General features: G+C 38.6%; 2 protein-coding genes across 2 annotated transcripts; one reads left to right on the top strand and one right to left on the bottom strand.

The window, feature by feature from the left end:
* Nucleotides 1–1,201: 1,201 nt before the first annotated feature.
* Nucleotides 1,202–4,748, top strand: LOC145001333 (uncharacterized). Its single transcript, XM_078960709.1, has 2 exons — nt 1,202–3,813; nt 4,136–4,748. The coding sequence occupies exons 1-2, from the start codon at nt 1,290–1,292 to the stop codon at nt 4,438–4,440; spliced, it is 2,829 nt and encodes a 942-aa protein (XP_078816835.1). The 5' UTR covers nt 1,202–1,289; the 3' UTR covers nt 4,441–4,748.
* A 3,532-nt stretch (nt 4,749–8,280) lies between these two features.
* On the bottom strand, nt 8,281–10,611 carry LOC145000275 (large ribosomal subunit protein uL3z-like). The gene is made up of 5 exons (XM_078959476.1): nt 10,500–10,611; nt 10,074–10,180; nt 9,620–9,730; nt 8,802–9,516; nt 8,281–8,711 (listed from the first exon to the last, which is right to left on the bottom strand). Exons 2-5 carry the CDS (start codon nt 10,156–10,158, stop codon nt 8,453–8,455), a joined length of 1,170 nt encoding a protein of 389 aa, XP_078815602.1. The 5' UTR covers nt 10,159–10,180; nt 10,500–10,611; the 3' UTR covers nt 8,281–8,452.
* Between the last annotated feature and the right edge of the window lie 6,552 nt (nt 10,612–17,163).

The following is a 17,163-nucleotide window of genomic DNA, read 5'->3' as shown; positions in this document are numbered from 1 at the left end:
ATGTGGGGTAATATGTAGGGACGACAACTATTCTGGACCGTCTCCAGCTCAAGATCATGCACGGTGTTGAGTGAAGGGTTCGTCGCCAAGAGAGTACACCAAGTTAGCTCGTATTTTCTTTATCGATAAACCGACCACAAAAAATATGGCAAGAGTTTTGGCAACGCAACCTGAAGGAGCTTCAAGGTGGGGCAGACGCTTATAGTAAAGCATATGATTAAGGCGTTTCTCCTACTTCACAGTTCAAGTTACAAGTCAGGAACATGGAGGAGCTGCAACATGGGGATTAACAGTTCTCTTATTTCATAGGCTTAAACAAGATCAATTGAGTGACAACGCATAGATTGGCGCTTCAATCTAAGCAGGAGGTGGCAAGGAACTCCGAAGCCACCGCATAGGTAATGGATGACTCGGCTACTTGAGGCGGAAAAAATGGAAGCAGCCAAACACCTAAGCAATATATAACATTTTTCTGATGCGATGGATGAAGTATGTCTACAAATGTTTATACCCAATAAAATTACGACAAATGTTATCATTCTATATTTTTTTTAACTAACTCATTAAAGCTATATTAGGAATATATCAAATAAAATAATATTGAATGATGGTTTGTCATAGTTTTAGTGAGTATGAATAATTGTAGACATAAAAAATAGAAGGTGATTTAATCTCTCATATATATATATATATATATATATATATATATATATATATATATATATATATATATATATATATATATATATATATATATATATATATATATATATATATATTGTCGGCAATGAATTGATTACAGAGTAAATGGTTCCTATGGTTTTGGGTAATTTGCGCGTTTGGTCTCTAAGTTATTTTTTTTAACTCAAAAAGTCTCTACTGTTTGTTTTTGTTACATCATTGGTCCTTATTGTTTTTTTTGTTACACGTTTGATTTTTACCTAAAAAAACTATTATTTAAATAGGAAAAAATAATGGGATAGGTAATGTAAGGTGAGGGGGATGAGGCTAGTGGTGTGTTTATTTAAATAAATTAAAAAATCAATGATAAAATAGTTTTTTTTAAATAAGACAGAGACCAAAAACGTAAATTATCCTAAACCATAGGGATCATTCGTGTAATTTACTCACTCTTGATTACAACCGTACGTATGTCTTTCAACGATAAAGAGAGAAATAATTACATAGCTAAATTAGTCAAACCATTCGTGAGTGCCTGTTACAATACGCAAATGAACCTAGCTTTTGTCATATACTCATGTGTTATCTTCTTCAATCTTTAAGCCAAAATGAAATCATCCCTAATTACATTCTTCATATTCCATACCCTGATCACACTGCTTCTCGCAACTAATTCCATGGTAGCTCCGGCTCTCCAGAACTGGAAAGCAACTCTGTCGGATGACCAAACCCGTAAGTTTCTTTCATCATGGGTCGGGTCTGACCCATGCAACAACTGGGTCGGCATTGGCTGCAACAACACAACTCATGTCATAATTAGCATCAATCTTGATCGTTTTCACTTACGAGGTACACTCGATTATCTTAACTTCACATCTCTCACAACTCTCCAAAGTTTGAATCTTTCCACAAATCAACTCACTGGATCAATCCCGTTACAACTCGGTGAGTTAAGCTCCCTCGAGAGTCTCGATCTCTCATCTAACGGTTTCAACGGTCGAATCCCATCTTCTTTAGGGAACTTAACTCGATTATACTACCTTAATCTTCACGAAAACTCACTCTCTGGCCCAATCCCGTTTCAAATAGGAGGCCCAAATGATCTTCTAGACCTTCGGCTTTCAGTTAACCATCTCACCGGTTCGATCCCGAGTTCTTTTGAAAACTTCACTCGACTCGAACGTCTTCACCTTCATAGCAACCAGTTAACAGGTTCCATTCTTCCCAAATTGGGAAACCCAGAAACACTTATCGATCTCCGTCTTTACTACAACCATCTAACAGGCTCAATCCCGAGTTCTTTAGGAAACTACACACGGCTTGTATCGTTGTATTTACATCAAAATCAACTATCGGGTTCGATTCCTCCGGCTTTAGGACAACTTAAATCACTTCTTGATTTGGCATTATCTCTAAACAATCTTACGGGTTCGTTTCCTGAAGAACTTAACAACTTAACGGAAAAACTGGAGACATTATCGCTCGGAAGCAACAAGTTATCAGGACGTTTACCAAACCATATATGCGATCGTGGGTCGCTCCAGATATTCACGGCAAACAGCAACTCATTCTCGGGTCGGATCCCGAGTTCGATCAGAAACTGTAGTAGATTGTTACGACTCAGGCTCGATGGGAACTGGATTACAGGAAACATATCGGATGTTTTTGGTGTGTATAATGACTTGGAGTATGTTGATATGAGTTATAATAATCTTTATGGAGAGGTATCTACAAACTGGGCGAAGTGTCGTAGCCTAATGGCTCTCAAGATGTCTAATAATAATCTTTCTGGAGTAATACCCGATAATCTTGGAGACTCTCGGTTGCAAGAAGTTGATCTTTCAGCGAATAAGTTAACTGGGGAAATCCCGCCAAGTTTAGGAAGATTAAGTTCGTTGCTCGATCTTTTTCTAGATGATAATCGTCTTTTGGGAAGCATCCCTCGTGAATTCGGGAAACTTATGAATCTTGGAAGATTGAATTTGGCAAAAAATGCTCTCAATGGTGGAATTCCAAGTGAAATCAGTGGCTGTTTAAGGATGCGGATCTTGAATTTGAGTGGGAACGATTTACAGGACACGATTCCAGTTGAACTCATGAGGTTGGCTGAGCTTCAAGTTCTTGATGTAGGTGACAATAGGCTCACCGGAGGACTTCCACGAGAGATTGGAGGTTTGAAAATGTTGGAAATTTTGAACATCTCACATAACAATCTCACTGGTTCAATCCCATCCACTTTTGTTGACCTTTTGAGTTTGATCACTGTCGATATATCATACAATCAGTTTGAAGGTAAGGTTCCTGATATCCATGTCTTTCAAGAAGCACCATTCGAAGCAATCGAAAACAACAAAGGGTTATGTGGTAATATCATTGGTTTAAACAATTGCCTTACGAAACAAAGAACTCGCAAAAACATCCGATCTCTTCTGATTCTGATTATACTTCCAACCGTGTGCTTCCCTTTTCTCTTGATCGCCGGAATCTTGTTTTTCCGGCGATCAAAAGAGAAGAAAAACCAGCCGGAGGAGTCTTTAAACCACTCTCCTTTCTCCATCTGGAGCTACGATGGGAAAATGGTATACGAAACCATCATTGAAGCTGTTGAAAACTTCGATTCCAAGTATATAATTGGGATCGGGGGTTGTGGAACAGTCTATCGAGCCGAATTACCAACCGGTGAAATAGTCGCTGTGAAAAAGTTTAACACACAAGAAGACAACAAGTTGCGGGATGTTAAAGGTTTTGAGAATGAGATCCGTGCATTGACCGAAACCCGACATGTTAACATCGTGAAGCTTTATGGCTTTTGTTCGCATCCACGACACGTGTTTTTGGTGTATAAGTTCATAGATGGTGGAAGTTTAAGAACGATACTAAATGATGCCGAAAAAGCCAAAGAATTTGATTGGTGCAAGAGGTTGAATGCAATCAAAGGTGTTGCGGATGCATTGTCGTATATGCATCATGATTGTTTGGAACCGATAGTTCATAGAGATTTATCGAGTGGTAATATTTTGTTTGATTCGGGGTATATTGCTCACTTGTCGGATTTTGGCACGGCTAAGTTTTTGAAGGCTGGTTCGTCGAACTGGACTTCTTTCGCAGGAACTTACGGTTATAGTGCTCCAGGTATGAAGCAAAAAGATACATATATGTATTAAACACAATATACATATACATACATGTATAGGCATAATGTATGAAATTATGCACAAGCACAATCTCATACATATAAGTACATATTTACGGATTTACATACAAATATGTAAATCAGTAAATATATATGTATTAGCAACCAGACACATCCATGTCCATCAAGACAATGGATCCATGTCCATCAAGACAATGGATGTGTCTGGTAATGATACATGCATCATAAATACTAGTGTGCATCATACACATTGAGTCATATTGGGTTTGATGATCATGATTTCTTTGTATTTACATGCAGAATTAGCATATTCAATGGCGGTGACTGAGAAGTGTGATGTCTATAGCTTTGGGGTTCTAACACTAGAAGTGATAATGGGAAAGCATCCAGGAGATTTGACAATGTCAAGGTTAAGTGTTGAAGAGTTATCAAGACTGGTTGTTCTTGACCAACGACTTGTGCCCCCTACGGGTCAAGTTGTTGAAATTGTGAACGACGTTGTAGAGCTTGCTTTTGCATGTTTAAACGCAAATCCTCACTCTCGTCCATCGATGCTACAAGTTTCTATAAAACTATCAACAATTATAACTTTTATATTTAGATGATCTAGGTGTTAGAGAAAGATATGAGGTTATAACAGGTTTTTGATAATTAAGAATTTGACCAAATGGAAAGACCTCCAAAAGAAATGTAACGCTTTCAACTACATCTATAACTGTAAGATGAGCAATATGGCTAACGTGCTATAGCGGTGCTATTGCGGCGCTACAGCGTTTTGCAGTGTTACGGAACCGCTATTTGAAATAGCTTTTTACGAATAGCGGTGGCGTTATTAGCGGTGCTATTGACTGCTATTTACCGTGAATCTCATCGGCGTTATAGCGACGCTACACCCGCTTTTACAATTTTATGCATATTAGGCTACTTTGATAAAGAAAAAAAACGATTATGTGTTATTTCAATATTAAATCTTTATTTTTTTAACTAATCCACTAAACTTTTTGTCTTAATAAGTCTAAATAATAAATATAATTAATTACAAACTACAAAGTAACAAATGACAACTTCCATTCTCGTCTGGTTCAGTACCTAGATACCACAAACGACTTGAGCTATGATGATATTTTGGTCATTTTTAGTTTCCATATTACTATATTAAAATATTGTATATAGATTATGTCATGTTTTTATATAACTTTTTATGAATTATATAGTTTTAATAATCTAATATATAAATTTTGTATAAATATATAATATAAATTATACATAATATTAAAAAAAAAAAAAAAAAAAAAAAAAAAAAAAAAAACCGCTATATCATTGCTATACCACCACAATAACTGCGATTTCAAATAGCGGCATGTGACCGCTATTCAAATTTCGACTGCGATAATTATTAATCGGAGGTTTTCCTCATCAGCAAGCTTGGGAGTGGCTGAAAGACAACGATAAATAGGTAACGGTCACACCTGGTGAAGACTCTCCACCTCCTTCTAAACGAACCAAAATATCTTTATCCAACACCTACACATCATCTTGTGATCCACAAAATCCTCCAGGATTCTCCCTCCAACAACAACAACCGTTTATTGTTGAAGACTCACCGCCTCATAGAAAAAGAAAATGAAAAAAAAAAGTGACATTGGCATCATCAACAAAAAATGAAATCTTGGATCTCGTCAAACAAATTGTCGGAATCAAGATTGCAACCGAATTAGAGGCAGAACAGAGACAACGACATCGGGAATAAAAACTACGCATTCTCGAAGCTAATGAAGAACTAAAAGCTCAATTGTTGGATCGGAAGATAAAGAACCAATTTATGGAGTATTTTCTCTGATCGCATGATCATTTGACTAGAGGTATTTTGCGCAAAGTGCTTGAAAGGAAACAATAAAATGCAACTAAATATGGTTGAGAGTTTGAGAACCCGTGAAGTTTAAAATGCCGGCATCATTTGATTGGAGAATCTTTCTCTTTACTATTATGTTTTTTCCTTTTCCTTTTCTTTTTTATTAAGATCTCTATATGTACCATTGTTTCATCATCTATATATATATATATATATATATATATATATATATATATATATATATATATATATATATATATATATATATATATATATATATATATGTTTGTTCCATTTTCTCTCTATCTTTTCTCTCTTTTCAAAATGAATCCAAGCGTTCGGAAAATAGTAATGGAAGTTAACGATGATAGTTCATCATCTGAGGATGAACTTATCAAAAATTATTTGTTACTTGTATTGTCCCGTACTGCACAACTTCTTCTTCAAAATAATGTTAGTTCAAACAACATTCAAAGGAGAAACACAATCCACAAAGATCGTTTAGAGGCTGAAAGATTGTTGATCCAACATTATTTTGCGGATGATTTAACCTATGGTCACGCGCAATTCCGCAAAAGGTTTGTATGAGAAAATGTTTGTTTATGCAACTTGTTGGTGACATGGAGATAAATTTTCCTTATTTCAAACAACATGGGATGCAACAAATCAGAAAATTTTCAGTGCGCTACAAAAATACACACTAGCAATACGTCAATTAACGAATGGTTATAACCGAGACTTGTTAGATGAGTATCTGAATATGTCAAAAGAACTTTCTGTGAAGCTCTTGAAAACTTTTGCTACGGTGTTGTCCAAATGTATAAGGCTGAATATTTACGTCGTCCGACATCCAGTAACATTCAACTTTTATATGAAGCACATGAAGTTAGACAATGATTCCCTGGAATGCTTGAACACATTGAAATTTGAGGAATTGTCTAACGGAATTGAGAGGCCAATACATAAGGGTGACCATCGGTATCCATCAATTATACTGGAAGCGGTGACGTCACAAGATTTATGGTTTTGACATGTATTCTATGGTTTAGCTGGTTCGAACAATGATTTAAACGTCCCCTACCAATCACCGTTGTTTGATTGTTCCTTTTATCTAAATGACAAGCACTACAAGCATGACTACTATCTTACAGATGGAATATACATATCATGGGTTGTAATATATATATATATATATATATATATATATATATATATATATATATATATATATATATATATATATATATATATATATATATATATATATATATATATATAAGGGTATATAAGCTTAGGTACCCAAACTCACTATACTATATCGTTTTGTATCATATATATACATTGTAATTGTCCAATGTTCTTATAATTCAACTTCTAACTTGATTTACTTCCAAAAATTTTATCAATTTCACATTTATATTCCTCTTACATAATTTTCATTTTCAACAATAATATATATAGCCTAGTAGGTGTTCGGCAAAAAGACGTGATGTAAGAGGAAGATAGTAATGAAATATCGAAAATTTTGAAAGTAAATCAAATTAATAGTTGAAGTTTAATAACATTATAATGAATATATTAAATAAAATGACGTATTATAATGGGTTTAGGTACCTAAGCTTATATATTCTTATGGGTATATTCATTTTTCCATATATATATATATATATTAAATAAAATGACGTATTATAATGAGTTTAGGTACCTAAGCTTTATATATTCTTATGGGTATATTCACTTTTTCATATATATATATATATATATATATATATATATATATTTCAAAACGGCACAAGAATCAACAAGAAATGAACCACTTTAAAAACAAGAAATGAACCACTTTTAAAGGCATGCAAACCATTCAAAATTTTAAAGGGTGTTTGGCTAAGCTTATTTCAACTCATTTTTAAACTTATTACCAATTGCAACCGATATAAGTTAAAAGGAATGTTTGGATAAGAATAATTTACTAAGTTGTAATACCATAAATAAATCAAAATCTATAAGTAACTCCCTCTATCTTATTAGCTTATAAGTTGAAAAGTGCTTATGAAAAATCATTAGCTTAGCCAAACACCCCCTCAAGCACAAAATATTAAGTTCATTTCTCTAGAGTATTTGGATTGTTGGATTTCATGAGAGTTTCATATCGGCAAAATATATGTACTCTCTATAAGAAGTTACATAGGCTGCTTGTGCTACCAAGATAGCCTATCTTTTAGACAATTTGCATCCTCCTAATCTGTTTTAGATCATTGTTTAAATCTCTATTACCAATTACACTAAATGGTCAATGACAATAAAAAACAAAAAGAATGGGAAAAAGTTTGCTAACTACTATGTATGCTAGCTTACTTTAGCATTTCAATGAGCTTCACATGCATCAAAGCCTTGATAAAAGATATCAGCTCGTTGATCATTTGATTCGACATATTTCAGTGCAACTTGCTCACGTTACAAATAGTCCAATTTAAATTTAAGATATTTAATGTCTTGCTTCAACTATGAAACACGAGATTTTTCATCAAGGCTATTTGGCTAATCTATTACTACGATATATTTTAAATAAGGGAATATAAATAACCAAAAAAACTATTTAAAACATACTTTCTGTATTAAAGATAACCAAGACAAATAATACCAAAAAACACGTCCATGCTGAATAACAATTTAACAAAACACCAACCAAAACTTGTTCTCGTAAAAAATAAACTTGTTCAAACAAACTTTAACTAACAATAACTTACCAAAATTACCCTTCTCCCTCAAGCCTTCATGCGGTTATAGAACTTGAGCTTCTCCTGTGTAGTCTGGAAACGCCCATGTCCAAATTTGGAAGAAGTATCAATAAACTTGAGCTTAATCTCCTCAAGCGCCAGCCTGGACGTCTGTGCCAACAAGGATTGACGAAGTGTCACCACCCTCTTCTTGGGGCCCACACAGCAACCTTTGATCAACAAATAGTCATCCTTCACCACTCCATAGTGAGGGAACCCACCCATTGGAGTTATATCCTTCTCAGTCCTACAATCAAATCATTAAACACAACATTATTTACACATTCAGTCCTCCTATAACATTTATTTACATTTTTAGTCCTCATAAATAACAAACCTGTCAAACTCAGTAAGAGCGGTGTGCGACTCTTGTCCAGTTTTCCCAAGCTTGTAAATCTTCTTGTTCATTTCAGTACGATGATGGTACCCATTCTGCCCGGCTCGGGCAACCGTGAAGGAAACTCGGGCAGGGTGCCACGCTCCGATACACGCCACCTTACGGAGACCTCTGTGAGTCTTACGTGGCAGCCTAGTCACACCCCAACGAGTCACAACACCTTCATAACCTTTACCTTTTGTAACTCCAATTATATCAATCATTTCATCCTTTTGGAAAACAGCATCAATTGGGATTTGCTTTTCGAAAAATCCATAAGCAAAATCCACCTTTTGAGCTATTGTTCCTCCATTCACTTGAATCTCCATAAGGTGTGCTTTCTTCTGCTTCAACCCTTTCATTTTCCTGATCTGGGTGTGGGCTAAGACCCGGATTACAGTTCCATACTTTTTCATTTTCTCAAGCTGGGATTGAATGTCCTTTTTGCCCTCGTCGGATTCAAATTTCTTTGAGTATTTAGCAAATGCTTTCTTCTTGGATTTGCACCAGTTTTTGTAGAATCTTCTCTTGATGTCTTCGCTCAGATGTTGAGCCCAAACAGTGTTCAATGAGCGAAGGCCACGTGGCGTCTTGACATAGGCTACCACTCCAACAACCACCATGGGTGGGGTCTCGATGATGGTCACTGCTTCACATGTTTCCTTCTTGTGAAGCTCTGTGAATCAAAAGGAAAAATGTATCAATCAAGAAACAGAGAAAGTTTCAGACTTTTTTTTTCAAAGATTGAAAAGTAAGTGGAGATCTGAAGAGGGTTTTACTTGATCCAGGCTTCTCGACATCTCTGACAATGTGAGTCATCCCAGCCTTGTAGCCCAAGAAAGCGGTTAGCTTGCATGGTTTGGTTGGGTCATCCTTGGGGAAAGCCTTCACTGTAATGGATATAAGGAAGAAAGACATTGATTAAGATATAACATGATTTAATCATATCAGATTGTGGTTTTAGGTCTAAGATTACAAGTAGTCAAAGTGATTAAGCCAATAGGATTTACGTAAAAGAAACCAATTAAATCAAATTGAAGAGGAAACGTTATTGTTCACATCATAAACCTCAAACTACAAATGAAACATTTTGATGATGATTTGTGATGCAAATAGACATGGCTTTGTTGACACAAAATCGCAAATAAGTTTGTTAAACAAAGCCATAATAATGTAAGTCCTCAATCAAAAAACAGACAATGCGTATTTTAAGTAAAAAACAACAATGTATACCTTTCCCTCTGTGGCGAGCAGCACGCTTCCTGGGGAGAAATCCAAGGGAACCATGTCTGGGGTGCTCAAACTTCCTGTGAGACATCCTACTCTTCCTCCTCCTTCACCTTTAAAGTTAACAAAAAGAAAAAAACAATTACAAACAATACACACCTCAAATGAGCTGTAAATCGAAGTAAAAACAAGCATATACATCTCTAAATCGACGAACACACAAAAATAGAGGATTCAAAATGATTGCAAAAGAGAAATGCTTCTCTTTAAACATAATAAAACTCGTATATGGTCAATTGAAGATGTTCGCATAAATGCAGATCGACTAAATTGCAGAATTAAACGATATAAAGGTTATCATCTATGATTAGCATACGAAAACAGCAACCGAGGATCAAATGTGTTAGAGAGATGTTGAAAGGATGAGAGAACCTGCTAGTTGCTGCGAAGATAGCCGTGCGGCGATAGTTGCCCCAGTGAAATGCAACTAAAACCCTAGCAAATTATATATAATCGTCGTAGTTTCCATTGCACAACAAGCACCCCTAAACTTTACAAAAAGCTCCGAAATTCCCCTCAGTTTTCTAAAAGACACCTAACGGGCTTGGGCTAAAGTTGGTTCTTGTCTTCCTGGGCCAGGGCCTCTAACTCTGTGTGTATTTCAATTTTCAAAGGCAATGTTTACATCATATTGATAAAAATTAGAATTCATTTTATAGAAATAAAAAATACATGTTTATTTTTGTCCAATAAAATAAAATGAATCATCGTTGTTATTGAAGATTTATTTATTTACTTTTGAAACAGCATTTGTTAGGGCCTAGTTGACTATTTTCAAAAGGATTTTACTGTAAAATATGGTTCAACATATTAAATATTTTAACATATTAAATATTTTAATAAGTTTATAATAATAAAGTTGTTAACAATAAACATATCAAAATATGATTCAAGTTCACCATATAACTTGTGGCCTCTTTAATGTTCAAAATAATCATTATACAAGTTAGGGTCTTAAATCCATCACACATTAAATGATTATGGCTTCAACTCTAAAAATTAGGGTTTTGAGTCAGCACACGTATGTTATGCATACCACTTTGTCCATTGCGCATATGTCCATTGCGCATACATGCATGGCTCCACATTTTCCTTGTTCTTACTATACCGTGCATACACTAGGCTTTCCCCCAATGTACGGCTTTAGCTAGCTCCAAACACATAGAGGCCCAACCTCTAAGCCCAAAATAACTTCATGATCCGGAACAATTAAATACATTATTAAATAAATTGGCAATAGCTTGAAATTTTAGAAGAAGAAGCTTCAAATAGACTAACTATGGACACTTATGCAAGTATAGTCCATCCTTGTTATTCTTTTATCTCCCCACCATTTTGGTATTAAACCCCTCCCCACCATATTCCTAACATTTTAAATCTTGCATAGTTAAATAAATTGGTAAATATTCCCATTTTTACCCATTTAAATCTTCAAATAATTGTAAAAGTCTTTTATTCGAGGTTTTACCTCCATAAAAAATTAATTTTTTTATTATTTTATAGTTAATTTTATTTTATTAAATTATTTTTTTAATTTCCCATTTTTTCTCAAAAAACTCAAAACTTTTAGGCCCAAAGTTAAGATGTTACAATTTTTATGTGATGTTTTTATAAGGTCTGAATCCTGATATGTATTTAAATCAAATTAGTCATTTTTGCAAAGGGACTCGACGAGTTAGAGGCCCCAAACTCGTCGAGTAGGAATGGATTTTTGGATGCGGGACTTGAAATCCACTCGACGAGTTGAGAGCCTCAACTCGACGAGTAAGGTGCCAGATTGAAACCCTAATTTTCAGGGTTTGCACCCTATTTAAACACTTTAACCTCCAAAGGATGACCTCATTTGTAGCCTCCATCACTCCAAACCCTAGCCACGAAACCCTAATCCACCTTTGAGTGTTCTTAAGCCATTTTTAGGTGTTCTTGGTGATTTTGAAGCTTGAGGGGGAAGGAGAAGCTTGAGGATTCTAGATGAAGCCAGTAGATCCGGAAGTTGAGCTGCATTTCTGACTCGTTTGAGGTATAAAGTTGATACATTGGCTTTCCTTTGCTTAGATCTTCATTTACGGTTGTATTTTGTTACTTTTGGGCCATATTGAAGTCATTTTCGAGATTTGAGTGTATCATGAGGTTTTGACTTCAGATCTAGACACTCATGAGCTTATGAGACTTAAAGTTGCCAACTTTATCAAGCCTTGACCCTTCCTTATGCCCTAGACCTCTTATATAACTTAGTTTTGGTGTTTCGAGTTTCGTGGCACCATGCATGAACGTAAAGTTAGCAACTTTACGTGGTAACTTAGTCCTAGGGAATCAGATTTATGATTGAAAGCATTGAACTCGACTGGAAACGATTGAATGAGTTCAGCCTATAGGGAACTCGACGAGTTGTTCATGCAACTCGGCGAGTTGGGTCGTGGTCCCCCAACCTTTTCTGTTATTAGGCAAACTCGTTGGGTCTAGGAGATGACTCAGTGAGTTAGCCATGATTTTGGGTTTAGAAGATTGAAGAACTCGACGAGTTCAAGGATGAACTCAGCGAGTTTAGAGGGAAATGTCTCGACTCTGTTATGAGGAAGAACTCGACGAGTTCATGGAAGAACTCGACGAGTTGGATAGATATTTTTAGGGTTTTATGGATCATGGAACTTGACGAGTTGATGGACCAACTCGGCGAGTTGAGTCAACCAGGATGTTGACTTTGACCTAGATATGGACTTTGACTAGGATGTTGACTTTCACTTTGACCACTAACCGGAGTTGACCCTTTAAGGGGTTATGAGTATGAAAGGAGTAATTAAAGGAGATTTTTATATGTAGGAGTTTGAGAGGAGTTGATCCCAGAGTCGAGGACAGTTCAGCTACTACACGACATTTGAGGTGAGTTGTCTTCTAGAAGAAGTGGGTCGAAGGCACCAATGTTGGCCCACTGGTATGAGTTATAGTAGAGATGATTGTCTTTTGTGATAATTATTTGGTATGTCACTATCTGTTATGCTTTATGTGTTAGTATGCTATGATATTATGTGATAATGGTAGGAGGGGTAGGATAAACCTCAGTACTGGTCGATAGGGCCGAAGGGATATGCCAGCACCCGGATAAGCTAGGCAGTAAATGACTTATGTGTTTATGAGCTAGAATGTTATATGGTAGAAGTACGGGTGAAATAATCCCCGGTATCGGTCGAAAGGACCGAAGGGGTAGGCAAGCACCCTGATATGCTAGGCAAGGTACCAGTGGAAAGGACCAAAGGGGTAGGCCAACACCCTGACATGCTAGGAAAGTTATTGGTTGCAAGAGACCGAAGGGGTAGGTCATCACTGTAGCACCTGGTTTCCGGTATGTGAATTTTATTTGAGCATTGCCCTATTTTAGCCTTGGACTCGGCGAGTCATAAGGTCCGACTCGCCGAGTAGGGATGAGACTCAGGACACGTTTAAGTGGGCGACTCGGCGAGTCCATATCCTGGACTCGGCGAGTCACCGCTGCTGGATGAAACCCTAAGTTTCAAGGGTTTGCACCCTATTTAAACCCTCATTCTGCCCCAACTCGTCCCCATTCACCCCCAGAACTCCCCAACATCGTTTTTCCCTTATTTCCTTGAGAGATTGAAGTGCTCTTGGTGTGTTCTTGAAGGTTTTGAGGAGAAAGAGGTGTAGATCAAGAAGAGGAGAAGGAGATCAGGCATCTTTGTGTCATTTCAACATATTCCTTGAGGTATAGCTCGTTTCCCCTCTGTTTTCAAGCTTGTAATCTCTTTTTGCTTCCTTGGAGTCCTTCTTGGGCTCTTCCCCAAGCTTGTTTGTGCTTTGTGGGTGATAATAAGTTGTTAGCCTTTAGATCTAGGCATGATCTAGTCCCTGGAACTTGGATCTAATGCCTTTATGGGGTCATATTGCATGAAAGCCCTAGATCTACCCCTTTTGGTGCACTTTGAGCCTTAAAATCCCTATTGGTGAATATCTACACGTAAAGTTGGAAACTTTACGTGTGATTTGTGTCCTAGAAGCCCAGATCTGTGAATGGCATGGACTGGAATCGAGCAAATCGGCGTATTTGATGGATGCATGGCTGCGACTCGGCGAGTCACATATGTGACTCGACGAGTCTGGTCGCGAGTCACTGAACCGGTCCCTTTAAGATGTATCGAGTTGAGCCGTGAGTCACAGGGGGTGACTCGGTGAGTTGGAAGCTGAACTCACTCATGATAGGACTCGGCGAGTCAATGCCCTGACTCGGCGAGTCCAAGGCAATCTTCATAGATCAAGAACAGACTCGACGAGTTGTTCATACAACTCGGCGAGTCTTAGCATAAAGTGTTCTTCGGATAAAGATGAACTCGACGAGTTGTTCATACAACTCGGCGAGTAGGATGAAGGGGTTGAACGTCAGTTTAGAAGATGAACTCGTCGAGTCATAGCCCAACTCGACGAGTAGAATCAGGGACCCAGGACCATAGTTTGCTAGGGACTCGGCGAGTGGAGATCCACTCGGCGAGTCGGGTAAACTAATAGTTGACTTCGATTTGACTTAGGGCTAGACCAGGGGCAAAATGGTCTTTTTACCCAAAGGACAGTTAGCAGTGTATGATTAAGTATATTGTGGGAATTACAGCCGGGGAGTTTCCGGAGCAGCAGCAGCAGTAGTAGGTGATCAATTCCCATACAGACCAGCAGCTACTTCGAGGTGAGTTTCCTTTCATTAGTAACGGGTCTAAGGCACCAAGGCCGACCCGTATAGATGAGACGTTAGTATTATAGTGTGGGCCGAGCCCGTATCTATTAGTCGAGTTGATCGTGATATACACCAGTATGATAGAACTGTTTATACTTGTTGTCTGCGTGATACTTGTATGATATGTGTTGACGGTTGGGTGTGGGCGAGGCCCGTATCCCTCCGAGAATGGAGTGTGGGCTAGGCCCGTATCTCCCAGGTAGCGAAGTGTGGGCGGGGCCCGTATCTTCACGAGTGTGGGTGGGGCCCGTATCTCTCAGAAAGTGAGGTGTGGGCGGGGCCCGTATCCTAACGAGTGTGGACGGGGCCCGTATCTCCTAATTGCATGTCATTTGTCATATGTTATATGGTATGGGGTATTATGGGGGAGCTCACTAAGCTTTGTGCTTACGGTTTCAGTTTCGGTTTCAGGTACCTCCTCAGCTAGGGGAAAGGAGCCGGCACGGTAGCAGCATGTCACACACACACTCTTCGGTTTCCGCATTTACGAGATTCACTGGGATTGTACTCTGATATTTGATGGGATGTATGGTTTGACTTTTAAAACATGGTTTGCGATGTGTTATGTTGTGACCAAACAATGTTTTTAATTATTAATGTTTTCTAAAGTAATATTTAAAAATGAAATTTTTGGACATGAAAATTGGGTCGTTACAAGTTGGTATCAGAGCCCTGGTTTGAGGGATTCGGACACGCCTTCGGGAGTGTCTGAACTCAAATCGAGGGATTGAAAGATTTTCCAAAAGAAAATGTTCTCTAAAACTCGGAAAAGGGTCATAAGAAAGAGCGAAGTGTGTGACGTGCGCGACCGGCCGAGCTCAAGTAAGTATTCCCCATAGTACCCATACAAGTTTATGTCATGTTTATCAGCTTACGTAGAACTGCATGCTAGAATAGGGCTAAGGATCTAGGAGTGATGCCTTATGTGTCTGCTTATGTGTTACAGCTTTATGAATATTGCATGCTAGAATTGAGTAGACAGCAGTAGGATAGCCTGTTTAGGTTATGCCTGATAGTATGAGCTTAGCATCCTATGTTAAGTGTCGTTTCTTGTTATAAGGATAGTTTTGGCTTGAGTCTGTTTCCCCTTATCCGAATGCTGCTTGCTTCGTGCTTTGTGGGGTTCCGAGTAATGGGAGTAAGCCACTAGGTAAACACGTCCCACCACATGTAATCAGGGTTGAATAATCCCAAAGTATTGGAACTGGCCCTATTGCGCAGCTCTTGTTTGAGTCCAACCGTTGTAGGGACGAATCTTTTACTTGAAGGATTATCTAATCCTCGTCCCATGTGATGGTGTTTAGGTGGTGGCTAACCGGCACTATGAGGAGACCTACAGCGGCTGAGGACCAATCGTGTTGAACTTGAGTTTTCCCTAGGGCAAGCCTAGGATGAGAATAGCAGAGAGTAGCAGTAGTAAAGGGGGTCTGGTGAAGTCGAGGAATTCCTCGAAGAAGGTACGGATAGATGTGGAAGGTAGTATGGGCCCGTACTACTGAAAGCAGAGGATCCGTACCCGAGCCGAGGAAGTCCAAGATGAGACCAAGGAACCTGTAAGTAGTTGAGATCCCTCAGAAAGTAGCAGTATCACTAATGATTATTATGATGTTTTGCAGAATGGTGGTACTTCGACCGAGACCGACAGATGGCGGGTCAGGAGAGGGGTCAGGTTCGGGATCAGGCACTGAGCCGATTGACGAGAGGCTACGTGAGTTCATCACGTCGGAGATTACCAGGGGCATCCTTGAGTCGACCCCCATCCTCTTTGGGTCGATCAAGGAAGGGATCATAGAGTTGATGGAGGATCGCCTACGGGCATTCAGGAGCGATTTAGCCCCTAGCCAGTCAGGATCTCGCACACTGTCCTTCAAGGACTTCAGGGGCAGTGGTGCGCCGGATTTCCATGGGGTGAAGGACCCCATTGTCGCCAGGCGGTGGATTGCGGATATCGAGTCCGCCCAGTTGACTAGCTTCTGCCCCGAGGGGTCGAAGGTGAGGTACGCAGCAGGGTGTTTACGGGACCGAGCCCGGGATTGGTGGGAGTCAGTGGGTGACTCGTTGGGAGCCTCGGCTATCGAGGCAATGACCTGGTCGGACTTTGTGGCTAGGTTCAGGGCAGAGTTTGCACCGGCGGTCGAGCTTTAGCAGCTGGCCAGGGAGTTTCTAGACATGAGGCAGACGACAGAGACCGTGGCGGAGATCACCGCCAAGTTTCGTGAGAGGGCTTTATTGGTGCCCCAGTATGCCGGTGACGAGGACATGAGGAGGACTCGTTACCATGATATGCTACGAGCTGACATC

Source organism: Lactuca saligna, chromosome 6 (assembly GCF_052625555.1).
Source record: "Lactuca saligna cultivar CGN05327 chromosome 6, ASM5262555v1, whole genome shotgun sequence".
Taxonomy (NCBI): Eukaryota; Viridiplantae; Streptophyta; class Magnoliopsida; order Asterales; family Asteraceae; genus Lactuca; species Lactuca saligna.
Note: the sequence above shows the minus strand (reverse complement) of the source record. Positions and strands in the feature narration are given on the sequence as shown.

What these genes read in the sequence shown, in the direction of transcription:
- LOC145001333 (XM_078960709.1), top strand. Translation starts at nt 1,290, where the DNA reads ATGAAATCATCCCTAATTACATTCTTCATATTCCATACCCTGATCACA. An exon ending in TTACGGTTATAGTGCTCCAG is followed by an intron (nt 3,814 to 4,135) that starts GTATGAAGCAAA and finishes ATTTACATGCAG; the next exon opens with AATTAGCATATTCAATGGCG.
- LOC145000275 (XM_078959476.1), bottom strand. Translation starts at nt 10,158, where the DNA reads ATGTCTCACAGGAAGTTTGAGCACCCCAGACATGGTTCCCTTGGATTT. An exon ending in TGTCGAGAAGCCTGGATCAA is followed by an intron (nt 9,517 to 9,619) that starts GTAAAACCCTCT and finishes TTTGATTCACAG; the next exon opens with AGCTTCACAAGAAGGAAACA. An exon ending in GCTCTTACTGAGTTTGACAG is followed by an intron (nt 8,712 to 8,801) that starts GTTTGTTATTTA and finishes ATTTGATTGTAG; the next exon opens with GACTGAGAAGGATATAACTC.